General features: G+C 53.4%; 1 protein-coding gene and 1 long non-coding RNA gene across 2 annotated transcripts; both read right to left on the bottom strand.

Moving 5' to 3' along the window:
* Nucleotides 1-739: 739 nt before the first annotated feature.
* Nucleotides 740-13750, bottom strand: GPR157 (G protein-coupled receptor 157). Its single transcript, XM_071448983.1, has 5 exons — nucleotides 10289-13750; nucleotides 4452-4665; nucleotides 2773-2967; nucleotides 1877-2135; nucleotides 740-1453 (listed from the first exon to the last, which is right to left on the bottom strand). Exons 1-4 carry the CDS (start codon nucleotides 11320-11322, stop codon nucleotides 1911-1913), a joined length of 1668 nt encoding a protein of 555 aa, XP_071305084.1. The 5' UTR covers nucleotides 11323-13750; the 3' UTR covers nucleotides 740-1453; nucleotides 1877-1910.
* A 493-nt stretch (nucleotides 13751-14243) lies between these two features.
* On the bottom strand, nucleotides 14244-17852 carry LOC139600597 (uncharacterized). The gene is made up of 3 exons (XR_011682614.1): nucleotides 17794-17852; nucleotides 16937-17006; nucleotides 14244-16556 (listed from the first exon to the last, which is right to left on the bottom strand). It is a non-coding gene; the product is annotated as an uncharacterized lncRNA (long non-coding RNA).
* Between the last annotated feature and the right edge of the window lie 236 nt (nucleotides 17853-18088).

Raw genomic sequence — 18088 nt, 5'->3', positions numbered from 1 at the left:
TTCCATCTCAGCTGCAGCACATCCCAAGGTTTCACATCTGCTCCCCACCCCAGAGCCTCTGTGCCTGGAGATGTTCACTGCACTGCACGACTCCCCTGCCCTCACCCAGCTCCTGGTGTGCAGGGATTTATTTACCCTCACCTAACGATTTATTTACCCTCACCTAACGATTTATTTACCCTCACCTAATGATCCATGCTCGAGGCTGGGTCCTATGAAACCCTGATATCTTTGGGGGGAAAAAAAAAACGATTAAGAGGAGAAACTTGGTGTGCAGGACAGTAAATGTGCTGGAGAAGGGCAGTGGTGGGCTCTAAGATGTGGTGTTTGGGCAGGAGCTGGCAGCCAGCCCTGCTGCAGGGAGCTCATTGCAATGCCCACCCTGAGGAGACACCCCACAGAATACATCCACCAGTGACACCTCCTCACCTGCATTTTGGGAAGGAATTGCATGCTCAGGCAGGGATAATTCAATATCCTGGGCCCCTGAGCTACAGCCTTAGGCGAAACAAGGATTTCAGAAATTCATGATCTGCCTGAGAACAAGTCATGCACAGACCCTGCTTTACCAGCTGTCCAAATGGGTTCCAGTCCAACAGGGAGAGGGAGATTTGATGCCCAGCAAGAGGAAAGGGCTGGATCCAGGAGGGCTCTGCAGGGAACAGCAGCAGAGCTGGGCTCTGGAACCAGAACCAGAGCAGATCCTGGCTGTGCTGCACAAATGCAATGCTGGGCAGTGTCCTGGTAAAGAAACCGACCTTTATTTTGTAAAACTCGGAGAAAATACTTAAAAAACACAAGCGAAGAGCTGTGAATGAGGTAAAACATTATCTGCAAATGGCACACACAGCCCCTGCCCAGTGTGATCCAGCAGTCCCAAGGCACAGACAAAGCCCAGGAGCTGAGCTCCGGGCCGGGCACTGCCCTGCTGGAGCCTGGGGCACATCCCCAATCCCTGCGGGACCTGCAGGGCTCTGATTCCCCCGGGAGAGCCCAAAAACCCCAAAGAACCCAAAGAACCCCAATGGTGACAGCCCCTAAACACCAGAGAGGAGGGATCAGCATCCAGAGGCACCATCCAGCAGCAGCACAAAGTGAACATTGTCCTGTCCCAGTCCAAGTGCAGAGCAGAGCCAGGCTGGAGCTCCCGGGGCTCTCAGCTCCACCGAGGGCCATGCCCAGGACAGTCCTTCCAGCAGCTCCTGGAGCCTCCTGGCTGGGGCTTGGCCACCTCAGAACTCACCGCATCAGCCTGGGCAGGCAGCAAACGACAGACCCCGACCAAGGGTTCAGCTTCCCGGAGGGAAGGAGGGGAGACAAACAGGAGCGCAGCGCGTTCCGGGGGATCCCGACACAGCCCAGCAGCTCCGGGACCTGCCCGAGGCTCAGCCTCTCCAACGCCGCTTTCCCCGGGCTGCAGCTCCCTCTGTGGGGCTGTCACAGCAGCCGGCACCTGCAGGGACAGGACAGGGACAGAACAGGGACAGTGAGAGCCACCCCAGGAACAGGGACAGTCACTGCAGGGACAGAGACGGAACAGTGACAGTCACTGCAGGGCTGTGCCAGCACCCTGCACCTGCAGGGACAGGGACAGGACAGGGACAGTGAGAGCCACCCCAGGAACAGGGACAGTCACTGCAGGGACAGGGACGGAACAGTGACAGTCACTGCAGGGCTGTGCCAGCACCCTGCACCTGCAGGGACGGGGACAGGACAGTGACAGTCACTGCAGGGACAGGGACAGGACAGGGAGGAGGAAAAGCTCACACTGGAATTACCATGGAGGAGGAAAGGCTCACACTGGAATTACCACGGGAGGAGGAAAAGCTCACACTGGAATTACCATGGGAGAAGGAAAAGCTCACACTGGAATTACCATGGAGGAGGAATCAGCAGCAGCCAGGGCCAGCTCAGGTGCTGGGCAGCAGCGGCTTCGGCACGTCCAGGTCCTTGTCCTTGTCCCCATCCCGGTGGGTCTGGGGGTGCTGCCAGGAGCTGGGGGGGCCCTGGCCAGGCCAGGGCAGCCCTGCAGAGGGGCTGCAGCAGAGCAGGGCCAGCAGGCGGCCCCGCACGGCCCGGGTGCACAGCACGAACAGGATGCAGTTGGCTCCTCCTTGGAAGGTGTTCCCGATCCCCTGCGAGGGCAGCGCAGCAATCACCGGGGCAGCCCCAGAGAACAGCTCACACCACGCCACAGGGGCACGGCCACCGCCTCTGGGCACAAGGGACTCAGAGAAATGAGGGGTTTTCCCCAAAAAGTACCCAAAAGCAGAGCAGGGGCTGCTGTGTGCTGGCAATGGTGTAGGGCAGGCTCTGAGGACAAGCAATTCAGAAAAATGAGGGGTTTTTCCCAAAAAGCACCCAAAGGCAGAGCAGGGGCTGCTGTGTGCTGGCAATGGTGTAGGGCAGGCTCTGAGGACAAGCAATTCAGAAAAATGAGGGGTTTTGTTTTTCCCAAAAAGCACCCAAAGGCAGCCCGGGGGCTGTTGTGTGCTGGCACCGGCGTAGGGCAGGCACAGGCTGAGCCCTGCTGGAGGACAGACAGCACAGCCAAGCCAACATTCCCGCTGTCCATCCCTGCCAGTGCAGCTTTCCTCCGCAGCCACTAGATGCTGCTGGAGCAGCTCCTGCTGCATTGCTGCCTCTGCTGCAGCGCTGCTGCTGCTGCTGCTGCCCGGGCATCACCTGGGGGCAGCAGCTGCCCCTGCAACGCCCGGTGCCACCCGCCCTGCCCTGCCCCGGCCCGGGGATGCATTCCCAGCGAACACTCACGTGCAGCACGACCAGGACGGGGTTCTGCACGGCTGGGGAGTCGCACAGGGTCAGCACGAAGCGCACCGTGCTCCAGATGCGGAGGAAGATGAAGATGAGGGGGATGAGGATCAGCTTCTTGTCCGCCACGCTGGTGCGGGGCCGCAGGGCAGGGGCTGCGGGCAGGATGGGGCGGTACTCGGAGAGGGCAGCGTGCTGCAGGGACAGGGACGGGGACAGGGACAGGACAGGGGTGAGCAGGAGCCTGCAGGCGTGGCACAGCCCCAGCGCCCCTGCCCAGAGCCAAGGAACCCTCAGGAGGGGAGCAGCCTGCAGTGCAGAGCAGCAGCCACTCTCTGCCTTTGGGGACAGTGACATTGCTGCTGAAGGCACGCAGGGACAGCTCCCTGTGCTGCTCTGATCCCGAGGTGACAACGGGGCCAGCCACCCCCAGCCCTGCTCCCAGCCCTGGGGAGGGACAGCAGCGTGTCCAGCAATGTCCCCAGCCCTGGGGAGGGACAGCAGCATGTCCAGCAATGTCCCCAGCCCTGTCCCCAGCCCTGCTCAGGGACAGCAGCGTGCCCAGCCCTGCTCCCAGCCCTGTCCCCAGCCCTGCTCAGGGACAGCAGCGTGCCCAGCAATGTCCCCAGCCCTGGGGAGGGACAGCAGCGTGCCCAGCAATGTCCCCAGCCCTGGGGAGGGACAGCAGCGTGCCCAGCCCTGTCCCCAGCCCTGTCCCCAGCCCTGCTCAGGGACAGCAGCGTGCCCAGCAGTCCTGGCAGAGGCAGGAGCCGGCTCAGGTTTCCAGCAGGTCACGCTGCTATCTGTGCCCAGGCTGGGACACCGTGTCCTGCCTGCTGCACGCCAGGTGATGCTGACAGGCCACCAGCAAACCCCCCCAGCTCTGCTTCCCTTCCCTTCCCTTCCCTTCCCTTCCCTTCCCTTCCCTTCCCTTCCCTTCCCTCTCAGGGCTGCTGAAAATCACCTCATTCTTCCAAATCATCTGCAGGATCCTGCCCTAACCAGGGCTGGGCTCATCCCCACCACCACCACCACAGCTGCACCCCAAGCAGAGGCAGAATTTCCAGAAGGACACCTACCCACACATGGGGCTTTTTCCCCTAACCCAGCTGAGAGAAAAAGAATCTCTGGGTGCAGCTCCCTCTGCCACTCTGATCTGGATTTGTGTGCTATGCAAATGCTGCTCTAGATGCCTGGATTCTGTGTGTACTCAAGGAACAGAACAACTGAACTCTGAATTCCAAACCCTGCCAGGACAGGGAGTCTCCTGTATGGAGCCCAGAGCCATCCAGTGCCTGGACTCCCAAATGCAGCTTTGAGCTGCAGCACAAAATAACATTCACAAGCACAAACTCTCACTGGAGACACTAAAAGGACTGGGGATTGAGAATTCCAACCTTGGTACAAGTGGAACTGCAGAAAACTGATTAAAGCTGAATTCGTCCTTCACATTCTGTTTCAATTCTTACTGTAGCATTTCCCTCACGAGCATCCCACAACCCCTGCTCGTTTTCAAAGGGCTTTTCATTCTGCTCGTGCCGAGTCCCTGTGTGATGGTGCTGCTGGATCAGGGCACTGCTGCTCCCAGGGACATTCCAGTGCTGTGAGGCCCCTCCTGCCTGAACAAGGAGCGAGACGTGCAGAGTGTGGGGGGACAGAACCACCCAGCAAATACTCACAGCCCTGCTAATGTGCTTCCTGATGAGGAGGTAGAGCACCGGCAGGGTGACATAGGCCAGGATCTCCCAGAGCTTTCCTGCCAGCAGCATCCACAGCAGCCGATCCTCGGCGTCCAGGTTGATCCAGCACCAGCCCACGGAGACGTTGGAGGCGTCGTAGCCGATCTTCCTGAGAGCCACAGCAGCCACCGTGATGGCCAGGGGGACACCCCAGCTGGGGGGACACACAGGGAGGGGGCTGAGCCGGGGACCTCCCCAGCTGAGCCCCCACAGCTCAGGAAATGGTGGCAGAGCCGGGCGCTGTCCCACAGACACCTTCTATGGAAAATGCTTTCCTTAGGATTCTGTCTCCTGAGGAGCTGAGAGGCCTCAGGAACAAAATGCAACCAATGGTTATCTGCTGCTGTGGGATGCAACAGGTGCATCTGGGATTGGGCTCATGTGGTTGTTTCTAATTAATGGCCAATCACAGCCCAGCTGGTTCGGACTCACTGTCCAAGACACAAACCTTTGTTATCATTCCTTCTTTTTCTATTCTTAGCCAGCCTTCTGATGAATTCCTTTCTTCTATTCTTTTAGTATAGTTTTAATATAATATATAATATAAAATAATAAATCAGCCTCTGAACCATGGAGTCAGACCCTCGTCTGTCCCCTCAGACTCCTGTGAACACACAGGGACTGTCCCCCAGGCAGGATCCCAGTGCTTATCCCAGCCCAGCAGCAGAGAGGGAAGTGCCAGCAGGTCCTGGGCAGGGAATGTTCCAAATGCACTCCTGGGGAGCCTGTGGGAGTGTGAGCCCAGCCCCAGGGCAGAGGGGCAGGGATTGCTGCACTCCTGGCCCTGCCAGGGCAGCAGGACCCATCCCCACCTCCTGCCCTTCCCCACTCCCCCCTGGACACAGGGAGGGGGGGATTACACAGGGCCAGGGCACTGTAAAATGTGATTTTCCTGCAGGACACAGCCAGCTGATCCTGAGCCTTCAGAGCACAAGCAGCCAAGTCCCACCTTCCTATTCCAAAGTGAAATTCTGCACTCAAAGAAATCCACAACTTCATTCTGTCAGTGGTGTGTTTTCTTGCTTTGCTTTTAAGTGGAGATGTAGTCAGTATATTGGGAGCAAAAATATGATTTCTGAAGGGTGAAGAGGCAGGGAAAAGTACTGGGAGTAACAGCAAAAAGCTGAGAAAGCAAAGTGGAGCCACATCCATAAAACTTGGAGCTGTGACTTTGGCTTCTCACTTGATGGCAGAGGCAAACACAGGGAAGCATTTAGAAGAAAAATAACTGTGGTGACACACTTGAATGAAGTCACTCAGCAGCTTGGGCTGCCCACAAGAAACCATGAGGAAGAGCAGAGGAATCCCACCGGCCCAAACAGAAATTCCAGTGCCCTGCATCCAGCTGAGTGTGTCACCTGCGGCCCCAGGGCCACCCCAGCCCAGGCTGGGCTTCCAGCACTGCCCTCCTCTCTGCCAGGTGCACAAAAACAAATCCATGACCGCTTCCTCTCATACAGCCCTCCTCTGACAGCCTGGAGCGGCTGCAGAGAGCATGGAGAGGATCTTGCCCCCAAAAATCAGACTCCAGACCAGGTAGGCAAAGAGCAGCTGCCTTGAGCAGATTATCTGGAACTCCACAGCCCAACTGTAGCACCAGAGATAATCCCATGATATTAGATTTCAAAAATACCCCATTTCCTACTCTTAAATAATGTCTGGATTCACCTACTGACAAAATAAACAAATATAAGGCTGTAAAAAACTTTAGAGTCAACTGTGCAGCCCCTGTGGAACATTTTGTCTCAGGGCTCAGCTCAGAACAGGCTATTCCAAGCCAGGGCTGTTATTTAAGGACAGTGGTGCTGCAGGAAGCCCTCCCCACTCTGTTATCAGAGCAGACTTCTAAAAACATCCCAAACGTCACCACCACCACCACCACCACGAAAGTTTCCACACAGTTCAGGAGCCCTTTTGGTGAAACTGGGGATTTCTCAGAAAACAACTGCAAATGCAAAGACATTCCACCCTCAGCACTGCTGCAAGGACCGGGCACTAAGGTAAAGAATTCAAGAGAAATGGCACTTCCTAAAAGAAACCATGCAAAGGCACAAAGGCAGCAAGAAAAAGGAAGTGAATGGAGAAACTAATTTTACACGATTTTACAAATAATGATCTCAACAGTGAGCTGAAACTGCAAAAGAACGATGATAAAAGCAGGTGAAATGATGGTGTGTGGATGTAAGGCAGGACAGTGAGCACAGACACACAGAGGCCACAGGAGGAAACAACTCAGCACTGAGAAAGGGACTTAAAAACCTCCAGGAGAAAACTGGGGAAAGGAAGAACAAAACCGCAGCATGAACAGAAGTTAATCCTCACTGGAATAGCACTCGGGGATCAGATGGACATTTACCACTGACACCAGGCAAAAGGATTACCAAGAGAGGGAAATCAGAGAGGACCTGGGGAGGAATCAGACGTTTCTGTGAAGTTCAGCTCCATTTCAGGAGCTGGAAAGGAGAACTGAGACTGGAGATTCAGTTGTTCTCAGGAGCTCCAAAGTGACAGATTCAGGAGGGCTCCCAAATGTCAGAGCTTTCACTGAACTAGGAGTGGAGGAACTGAATCAGGACAGATCAGCACCCAAGGTGTGTGTGAGCACTGAAATAAAAGGGATAACAGAGAGCAGAAACATCCCCCTAAATCCCAAAGAGCAATTCTGTAGCTGGGCTTCTCCACAGCACGCCTGGATGCAAACACTGGGAGGGAAAGGAAGGTGACTCCTCCTTCCTGTACAAAGGCTGGAAATCCAACCTGCAAGGCAGACACAGCAGCATTTATTCCTCCAACACAGCTCCTGGTGGTTTATGAATAAAAAAACCCTCCAACCCAGCAGATCTTTGCACAGCCACACCAAAACAAGGCAAGGTGAGGACGCTTCTCATCCAGCAGCGTTCAGCTCGACTTGCCCCGCTTTTCTGGGGTCAGATTGCCCAATGAGCACATTTTGATTTGTGCTGCACTGCTTTTCCCCCCGGGGGCTCTCCCAAGCAGGTGATTTGCTGTCACCTGCCTGCACAGGTTAGCCAAGGAGCCATCCTGTGGCAGGCAGCTCCTTCTGGGGACAGGAATTTGCAAGGAGGGAAAAATCCTGGACATCCCAGGCAGGTCCAGGAAGGAGCTCTGAGCACACTTTGTAACCAGAATTCCAAATCTGCCCCAGTCCAATCCTGCAGGAGGCAGCCCAGGAAGGAGTGAGATGAGGAGTAGGGCATGAAAGGAGCCCAGGCACCCCATGGACATGAATAGATATGCATGGTTATAAATGTGTATTTGTATATAATATATATAAAAAACATATATTTTAATATATAACATGAATATATATGCATGGTTATAAATGTGTATTTATATATATATATATAAAACATATATTTTAATATATAACATGAATAGAATATTTTATATATACATGAATATTTTATATATATATATAACATATATTTTAATATATAACATGAATATATATGCATGGTTATAAATGTGTGTGTATATATATGTATGTATTTCATATATTTTAATATATAAGTATGCATATGATATAGATTTTTTTAAAGCGTATTTATGGTTAAAATGATCTGCACAGCCTGATCATTTAATGAAAACCCTTCAAAATATTGCCAGCAATTGGCACCAAAAGCCAAGCAGGAAACAACCCCAGGTGGGCTCTGCCTGGTCCATTCCTCAGCCCAAGTTTGGATGAACTCCTCTCCCAACAAAGGTGATGTTTCCCAGCAGGTGATACCTGACCCTGGGAAGTTCAGCAGCAGTGAGGCAGCCTGGCCATTGGCACTGCCAGAACTCACATTCTGCAGCTACCTAAGGGCTCCCAAAGCTGGCTGCAGCCTTGTTTTCAAAGCTCATCTGAGCTCAACAGGTTTAGAACCAAAGCAGAGGCTGCTGCGGCTCTGCAGCCTGGAATTGGTGGATGTGTTCCCACAGGAATCCCTGCGGCACAAACCTGCCTGACGGGTTTGAGCCACGGTGACATCCTGACTTCCCTCAGGAAAATTCCAGGTTCTCCCTTCCAACATGTGTTTAGTCAGCTCCATCACCCAGCACTGTGCCCAGAATTTAATTTCTCGGGTAACCACCGAAGTGCAGGGAAGGAAAGCAGGGTGATGTGTCACGAGGGGATGGGCAGAGAACACGCCCTCACTTGTTGTCTCTGGCTTTTCAGACACATCATAAAGCAGAAACACCTTTAAACACAGAGCAGGAGGGGTTTGCTAAGCAGAACCTGATCACAGGTGCTCAGCAGCCTTTAAATAGAGCAGATGGTGCTGATCAATAGCAAGGACCGAAGATGGCATTTCATTTTCATTGTAAAGAACTGAAAATAAACGGAACAAACCCCCCCAGAGCACCTCTCCCTCCGTGCCAGGGGTAGAGCAATCTCCCTCGCAGGAGTTTTAGTTTCCAGGCAGGGCACAGACTGCAGCCAGCACTGTTTCAGTGCCTCTGTTTCTCTCCACACTTGGTGGCTGACAAGGCTGAGGAGCATTGAACCAGACGGAGAAACTGAAGCACAGACAAAAGCCACGCAGGCAATTAGCAGACGGGGAAATCACAACAAGGCCGGATTTGCCTGAGCTCTTTGATGTGCCTGATGGAGCCAGGATGCCCAGGAAGGAGCCAGACTCGGGTTTTACATCCATTAAGCAACATGTGGCTCTTCAGCAGCACCCTGTCCTCACCACAGCGCTCAGAGTGCAACTCTCCTTTGCTGGAGGTGGGAAAACAGAAATTCTGCTGCAGTGCACCTTCCCCTAGCTCCAGCAGCAGCCTGGGGTGCCCAGGGCCCTGTGCAGCCCCCCAGCCCCTCACCAGCAGCAATTCCAGGGCTGGAGCTCCCCCCTGGCTCACACTCAGCACCTCAAGAGGCCTCTCTGCCCATCCTCACCTGGACTCAGCTCTGCTGCAACCATCTGCCAAACGATGCTGTTTGAAACTAAAAGGTGTCAAATATTTGACTAAGAAACCAAAGAAAATTCTCTACTTGTCCTGAGGGCTTTTTTTTTTTTTTAATTCCCTTTTAAAGCAGATCACTGCTCTTATAATTTATTGCAGAAGCTTGGCAGCACAGGGGACTAAGGGATCACTGTTTTGCTCAGCGTGGACGTAGCACATGATTCCACAAGCTCCAATTGCATAATGAAAGCTTTTACTAAACATGATGTGGAAAATCAGCGCCCTAAATAGCAGAAACTGAGACATAAAGCCTCACTGTGGACTGGTTTGTCTTGCTTTCAATCAAACATGCCAAAACAACCTCCAAAGTGCTTCCCTAGCAGTTTCATCACTTGTGAGGAGCGTTTTCCTGTGAGTGTGGGATTACAGCAGCCTGCCTGGGCAGAGGGGGAGGATCCACACGCCAGGCTGACACGGGAGTGGGGGACCTGTGGAAACAGATCCCAAACACAGAAGCTTGGGCAGCAGCGGGCAGGTATCACAGACACAAGGTTTGTTATATTATTTTTACAACATCAGAGCAGACTGCAGGGAAAGCAAAGCCAGGATTTCCAGTCATTGGAACTTGCCAGAGATTTTTCTAAGTGACCTTGAACAAAAAAACCAACTTTTCCACGTCTCCAACTGCTCACTTGGGAAGGGAAAGGGGGAACAAGCAGGGTTGGTCAGTTTAAAGACACCAAAATCCCTGTTCAAAAGGAATCTGAGGGGAAGAGGAGCAGAGGGAAAGCACAGAGAACTCAAGGGACACCCAGCACAGGCTGGGGGCACCTGGGGGTCCCAGCACAGCACACAGCACCCACCTGACGGCGTGGAAGCCCCAGAGCAAGCCCTGGCCCGCGGGGGAGCCCCTGACGATGCTCAGGTACAGGTAGAGGGCGATGGCCATGGTCCAGAAGAAGGAGCTGGTGTTGGCGAAGGTGGACAGGGCTCCCTGCAGGACGCAGTCCCACGAGGTGCCCTGGAAGTCCCTGAGCACGCCGTAGAAGTAGGAGAGGGCGGAGAGCAGGTCGGCCAGGCTCAGGTGCAGCAGCAGCTGCCGCGGGCGCGTCCGCAGCTCCGGCCAGAGCGCCTGGGAGCAGAGCAGGAGCGCCGAGCCCGCGCAGGACAGCGCGCACGACAGCAGCACCGGCACCCGCTCCGCCAGCAGCACCGGCGTGGGCGGCAGCGGGGACGGCATGGCCGGGACTGAACGGGGACAGAACGGGGAGAGCGTGGGGACAGTGCGGGGACAGAGGGGACAGTGCGGGGACAGAGGGGAGGAGCGAGGGGACAGCGGAGAGGAGCGAGGGCACCGCGAAGGGAGCGAGGGGACAGAGGGATGGAGGGAGGGACAGCGAGGGACAAAGGAGAGGAGCGGGGGGACAGCGGGATGGGGCGAGGGCACCGCGAAGGGACCGAGGGGACAGCGGGACGGAGGGAGGGGACAGCGGGGGTTCAGCAGCCCCGCGGGTCGGGCGCGCTCTGCCGGAGTGTCCGGTCCGGTCCGGCCGCAGCGCTGTGTCCGCGGTGAGCGGAGCCGGCACCGGCCGGGAAGGCAGCGCTGTGTCCGCGGTGACCGGAGCCGGCACCGGCCGGGAAGGCAGCGCTGTGTCCGCGGTGAGCGGAGCCGGCACCGGCCGGGAAGGCAGCGCTGTGTCCGCAGTGACCGGAGCCGGCACCGGCCGGGAAGGCAGCGCTGTGTCCGCAGTGACCGGAGCCGGCACCGGCCGGGAAGGCAGCGCTGTGTCCGCGGTGACCGGAGCGCTCTCCCGGAGCCGGCACCGGCCGGGAAGGCAGCGCGGCAGCCGCAGGAGAGCCCCGGGAGCGGCGGGGCCCGGCCCGCCCCCGCCGTCATGTGAGAGCGGCCCGGCCCCTTCGGTGCCGAGGGAATCCCCGCAGGGACCGGGACCGGGACCAGGACCAGGACAGGGATCGGGACGGGGACAAGGATCGGGACAAGGACCGGGACCGGGAGCCGCTCCCGCCGGGCGCACGGGGCGCACCCACCACCGCCCCGCAGCACAGAAAACCCTTTTTTTTGTTTTGTTTTTTTTTTTCCTTTTCTTTTCCTTCAATCAAAACTCCCTCCCCGGCCGCCGGGAGCACAAGGAACAAAGCCCTGGGCTGCTGCTGTTCCCTTCCTTTGCTACGGACGCCTCCTGCCCAAGGACAGCGCGCAGCTCTGCTCCTGCTGAGCCAGAGCCACCGGGATTTATTCACTGATTTGTACACAAACTGCTGCCTTTGGAAACAAGGTCTTCTTCCAACGTACCTCAATTAAACTCGGTTAAACTTCAGTCAAGCAGCCTTTACTCTTTGAGGAATTTATTTCGGAGCGTGATGCCCCCTGCATGTTCTTTATGGAAAAAGGAAGCTGCATTTGCCCTGCACACAATCTGACACCAACAGCTTTTTTAACTTTATCACTATTGCAGGCTTTCTTTAGCTACCTCAAAAAAAGAAAAAAAAAAAAAAACAACAAACCCACAAAGCTTTGTCAGGGCTGCATTCGCAGTTGTTGCTCTCACACATTCTTGGCTTCCTCCTTGTTCCCTGGTTTCCCTTTTCCCCACTTTTATAGCACAAGCCCAGCCTACCACAGACATCCAGACAAACCACATCAGCAAACACCCTGCCTGGAGAGCGCTGCTTTTATTCTGGGTGATGGATGAGGCTCCACAACACAGCTTAATTAAGTCTTGCCAGATAGAGAACCAAGATAAATCCAGAACTTGCATTTCCACTGACTTGTGGCTGTGATTCAGATATTCTAAAATATTCTTTAAAAAAGGCTTGTCAGGTCATCCTAAATTGTTGCACTAAAACCCAGAGGAATGGATCTTTGCCTCAACAATCAGAAATGGGACAGGCAGAGGATTTTCTGCCAGGTCTCTCCCTGTTTTCTCAAACAGGAGTAAGGGAAGTTTGCACACAGAAGTCACCACTCAGCAGCAGGCCACACTCAGAGTTTGTGCTTCAAAACTGAGCAACAAAATGCAAAGAATTCTCACTAAAGATCCCCATCACCTCCCATTCTCTCAGCAGCATCTCTGTGGCACTTCTGCACCTGATGCTGTCCCCTCCTCTCTGCAGGGCAGGGGAGCAGCTGCCTCTGCCCGAGCAAATCCTCCCTTTAATTCCTCCCCCGGCCCCAAGGAATCTGCAGCTGCCCAGGGAACAGGAATATCTGGGAAGTGCCCAAAGACACAACTCAGCTCAAAGGCAGCATTGTCTGCAGCTCAGGAACAAAAATCTAAGGAAGTGGTTTGTCACACAGCAATGCACACAATGAAAATTCTCCTTTCAGAATTTCACCTTCATTTGCTTTTTACAGCATAGGGAGATGAAGCAACATGGTATTTGGTGAAAAGACACAGAAAATCTTTTTTAATGACTGGGATTCACCCCACCAGCTACTAAAAGAGCTTTCTGACACACAGGCTGCACTCTGCATCTTATAAAGCACTGGGTGAGCTGTAACTACATAAATTTACCTCCTCTGTGAGACAGAATGTACTGATATAACCTTTTAATTTATTTTTTTTTAAACAAGTTTTTACTTTGCCTTTGCAGCTGGGTAGGAAGCTGGGCTGAGGCAGAGTTCTCCATTAACTGGGAACCTGGTCATATGCCTGGGGGCTTTTTAGTGAAGATTAGGAGCTGAGAGCCCACAGCAGCTCTGCACGTCACAGACAGAGCCTCCACAGGCCTGCTGCTGCCCTGGATGTGGTGCCACAGCAGGGAGACACTTTGATCAGAGATGGAGACACCCCATGGGAAAGGCACACGAGCAGAAGTTCTGCTCTGGCTCTGTTTCACTCCCCTGAAATGCTCAAAGCCCAGCTCAGGGCTGGCCAGGGAGGAGAGCCTGAGCTTTCACCACAGAGGGAGGAACAAACAAACAAACGAACAAACGAACAAACACCGTCTGCTCCCAGCGCAGCATCCCCAGGCAGCCCGGCCCCAGCAGAGGTCACTGCTGGCCCAGGGATTGCTGCCCCATCTCCAGCCCAGTTCCACTGAACCCATGGAAAAAAGGTTAAAAAGCAGCCGAGCCCTGCAACAACCAGAACCCTCCAGTGCCTCAAACACCCCCCAGCTGGTCCCAGCCAAGGGAGCCAGAACGATTCCTCCCCACACTGCCCAGCTCCTCAGGGCTCAGCCCGAGAGCACCACAGACACACAGGTCCCACCCTTCCCAGAGGAATCCATCCTGCAAACCCTCCCTGGCACAGGGAATTTTCTATAAATCCATTTCCATAAATCCATCTCCACAAATCCATCTCCACAAATCCATCTCCACAAATCCATCTCCACAAATCCATCTCCACAAATCCATCTCCACAAATCCATCCCCACAAATCCATCCCCACAAATCCATCCCCACAAATCCATCTCCCCCCGACCCTCAGCACAGCCCAGCTGTGCCCACGCAGGGTTTGGGTGAGACCCAGCCAGGGGGGGAACAAACCTGAAACACAAACCTGACCCCAGAGTTGGAACAATTCAGGGAAAAAAAAACCCCAAAAAAACAGCCAAGAATTTTACCAGCACCTGGGCTCTGCATCTCCAGGAGAATGGGAGCATTTTCCTAAGTCAGCAGCTGATGCTCGGGGTCAGTGCCTGGGCTGCAAGGAAAGCCAGGGGAGCTGTTCAGAGAAGGTCCTGAGAGAGAGAAAACCTCACGCTTGTCCTTTGGGGCTTTTTCCAGCATGTGACAAAAAACAAAAATAAAAATCTACATTTCTTGCACAGATTAAGGACCTAACCCTTGACTTGATTAACCCCTTCCTTTCCATTTTGGATAGACACCAATACTGACAGGTTTGGATACGACACCAGGGGCTGCTCAGAAACTCCAGGATGATCACTCAGAGCCTTCAGAACCATCTCTTCGAGGAGATTCAGAAGACTGAAGTAAAAAAACCCCAAGGAAACACATTCCCTGTGTGTGTGTGTCCCTAGAGAAAGGAGCAGCAAGGCAGGCAGGCAGGTAAAGGGGAGCAGCCATTCCATCCACCCCGAATTCCAACAGCTCCCGCTCTCCTCCAGGAGCCAGAGGTGCCACACACACCAAAACCGGGGGGCAGTGCCACCCAGGGCACCCTCATGTCATCACAGTAGCTGAAAATGAGGGAATTACAGCTCCTTTTGGTTTATTCCACGTCCTCTGGATACACTAACTGGAAAAAAAAAGTTGAATTAAAGCTACTTTAATTTACTCCCAGTCCTCTGGAAATGCCCTTTAACCCAACCAACACAAGAGGCAGCTCCTGGAGTCACAAACCTGCAGCTGCTGGCAGGCCCAGGGTGGGGATGGAGGAACAAACAGGACCCTGGGAGAAGCTGCTGGGTCGGGACTGAGTCATTCCCTTCCCCAGAGGGACCCCAGAACAGAGAGTTTGCACCCCACACACAGAGCACTCCCCCAGCAAGCAGAGATGCTCAGGCATTCCAAACAATCCCATCAGCACCAGAAAGTGTCTCAGGCTGCAGAGGTGGCTCAAGGATTCCAGCCAGCAGCCCTCAGAAGAAAAGGCACCAGCAAGGAGAATTTTTTTTTTTTTTTTGCAGGCAGAATGTGATTAGTGACACTGCTGGAACCAAGCCAGCAGCAATCAATGGATTAAAGGATGCTCCAAGCGCTGTGATAGTTATTAATTTCAAATTTAAATTAGGGGATTAATATGGGATATTCCTTCATGCTGCGGCTGTGTGGAGAAAAATAAAGATATTAATATTGTACATTCCATAATGAGACAGAGCATGCCACCAACAAACAGCAAAAGGTACATTTAGGACCTGACCATGAGACCCTCCAGCATGGAGGGAGGGGTGGCACTTTGGGAGGGGGCACTGGAAAGGGCTTTTATAGAGAATGCAAAGGAAAGGGCTTTTATAGAGAATGCAAAGGAAAGGGCACTCACACAGAATGCAAAGAGGTGCCCCTGCACTGATCTTTGTGCAGTTTTCAGTGATATTTCTCCAACATTCTCATTATCTATAATAGCGAGGTATGGATTGCACCTCTTCTATTCAGCAGTCATAAAATAGGCCAAATGTTAGGAATTTTGTGGTGTAGCTTTTAGTGCCAATCCAAGCCCCTGTGCAAGGGACAGGGCTGCCCACAGGTGTGGTTTCAGCACAGGTGAGACAGAAAAGCTGAGAATGAGAGCCAAAGGCTGGAGAAAGGTCATGATGCACCACTCCAGGTGTTTAATGCAAGGGATTTGGAACAGAAAAAGGACAGGGCAGCAAAGGGAGAGCTCTGAACAGGGAAAGGGGCAGGAAAAGGAGAGCTCTGAACAGGGAAAGGTGCAGCAAAAGGAGAGCTCTGCTCAGGGAAAGGTGCTGCAAAAGGAGAGCTCTGAACAGGGAAAGGGGCAGGAAAAGGAGAGCTCTGAACAGGGAAAGGGGCAGCAAAAGGAGAGCTCTGAACAGGGAAAGGGGCAGGAAAAGGAGAGCTCTGAACAGGGAAAGGGGCAGCAAAAGGAGAGCTCTGAACAGGGAAAGGGGCAGCAAAAGGAGAGCTCTGAACAGGGAAAGGGGCAGGAAAAGGAGAGCTCTGAACAGGGAAAGGTGCAAGAAAAGGAGAGCTCTGCTCAGGAAAGGTGCAGCAAAAGGACAGCTCTGAACAGGGAAAGGGGCAGCAAAGGGACAGCTCTGCACAGGGAAAGGGGCAGCAAAAGGAGAGCTCTGAACAGGGAAAGGTGCAGGAAAAGGAGAGCTCTGCTCAGGGAAAGGGGCAGGAAAAGGAGAGCTCTGAACAGGGAAAGGTGCAGGAAAAGGAGAGCTCTGCTCAGGGAAGGGGCAGCAGAGCCCTCCAGAGGCATTGGGGAAGGACAAAGAAAGAACAAAACCTGCGGTTTCCTGCTCCTCCTCTCCTCCGTGGCAGTGGCATCCCCTGGCACTCCTGCCCAAGCCCAACAATGTGCAGCACTTCTAGGGCAGTATACTTGCTGATTGCTTCCTTGACCATTGCTCACAACAACCAGCTAAGACACTGCCAAAGAAACACTCACAGCTGGCACCAGGGAGCTGGGGCAGGTGGTGAATCCTCCTCTCTCCTCACTCACACGGGGTCAGGGTCTGGGGACAAACACAGAGTCAGGGGAGCAGCTGCAGCAGTACTGAAGGAAAAGCTTTCAAGGGAGAAGAAGCTCATAAATCAACAGTTGTCCTGTCCCTTACCCCCAGCCCTTGGCTAGAGCCTCTAAAAATTACCAATATTAACAAGATAAACACGGCTGGCTCGTCTGTAATCTGTATTTATCTCAGTGAGCTCCCAGGTCTCCCACACCACCATTCAGGCAAGACAGTGGAACAATAAAGCATTTCCAAATGCTGAATAATTAAGGTTACAAACCTGTTTAAACTGTTGGAGTGCTCAGTGCACTGCACAGGGGGCACACAGGCTGGGCAGAAAGGGAATTCACTGGGACACCAAGGGGAGAGGCACCAGTGCTCACCTGTCCAGGGGCCTCTGTGTCAGCAGCCTGGGCTGCACAAGCTCTGGGCTCATCCAGCATTCCTCAGCTCCTGGAAACACAGACCCATGTGAGAAGGCAGCCTGAGGGATTGCCCAAGGGCCTCTTGTGCAACACCTGAGAGCAAAGGTGCTGCTCAGGAGGAGCCCCGGGCACACCTCACCACCGGGATCCTCAGGCTCCACAGCCTCCGTCCCCCTCCCAGTGCACCCAGTTTCAAACTCATATTTACCATGTGTATTTTGATGTATTGATTAGTAGCACTGAATTAACATTTTAACAATAAATGTAGTCCTGTAATTAAAAGGTAACTCTTGTAGTTAAAATAAGAACGAGTGGGGTTTTTTTAAGGAAGGAATGAGGCACTCACACCAGGTAGCAGCCACAGGACACCTGAATCTTTCAGAGAAAAGAATTTATTGCCCTCTTACCAGAAGAAATGAACTTCTTCCCACCTCCAAGGCACCATTAGGATTAGAAGGAAGAAGCTGATGATGACCAGACAGAATCCTGTGTTTGAATGGAGTTTATGCATCACTAATGAGGTGTATGAATATGCAACAGGCTATTGTTTTTAAAGGTTAATCCTCTGTTAACGTGGGGCCTTTTTTGGGCTCGGTCTGCCCAGAAAAGGTACCCAGACTGTCTGTAACTCTTTGTATTTGTTGTCTCATATTGTCCTAATTCAAATTGTCCAAATTATTATTACTCTAATTGTATTACTATTTTTATGTAGCCATTTTATTACTACTAAACTTTTAAAATTCTAAAAACAAGCGATTGGGGTTTTTCACACCAGGTGCTGTGGCTGCCCATCCAACCCCCCCAGTGACACCCACCAGGGCTCCATCCCCAGGAGGCTGCACCAGGTAATCAAAAATCCCTTCTTGGCCGGGACCCTCTCACCCTGAGGAGAAAAGCAAAGAATTCTCAAAGACCAGGACCTGACAAGAGCACCCACCTGCCTGTCCTGCCCCGCTCTGAAGGAGCTTCTTGGTCAAACAATGGCCTCACCATCCCTCCAGCATTTCCCATCAGGACCAGCACAACCCTGACTATCCCAAAGGCAATGTACAGGTCAGGGACCAGCACTGCCATAGGAGAGCAAAACAGTCTGGTACAGAAGAGGAAGGT

Source organism: Agelaius tricolor, unplaced genomic scaffold, assembly GCF_023055355.1.
Source record: "Agelaius tricolor isolate 1412-34295 unplaced genomic scaffold, bAgeTri1.0.p SCAF_28, whole genome shotgun sequence".
NCBI classification, from domain to species: domain Eukaryota; kingdom Metazoa; phylum Chordata; class Aves; order Passeriformes; family Icteridae; genus Agelaius; species Agelaius tricolor.
Note: the sequence above shows the minus strand (reverse complement) of the source record. Positions and strands in the feature narration are given on the sequence as shown.

Bases quoted from the DNA above. Each gene is read 5' to 3' on its own strand.
- GPR157 (XM_071448983.1), bottom strand. From the start codon at position 11,322: ATGACGGCGGGGGCGGGCCGGGCCCCGCCGCTCCCGGGGCTCTCCTGC. The intron at 2,968-4,451 runs GTGAGTATTTGC...CTGTCCCTGCAG, and splicing joins GGAAGCACATTAGCAGGGCT to CACGCTGCCCTCTCCGAGTA. The intron at 2,136-2,772 runs GTGAGTGTTCGC...CTGCCCTCGCAG, and splicing joins CCGTCCTGGTCGTGCTGCAC to GGGATCGGGAACACCTTCCA.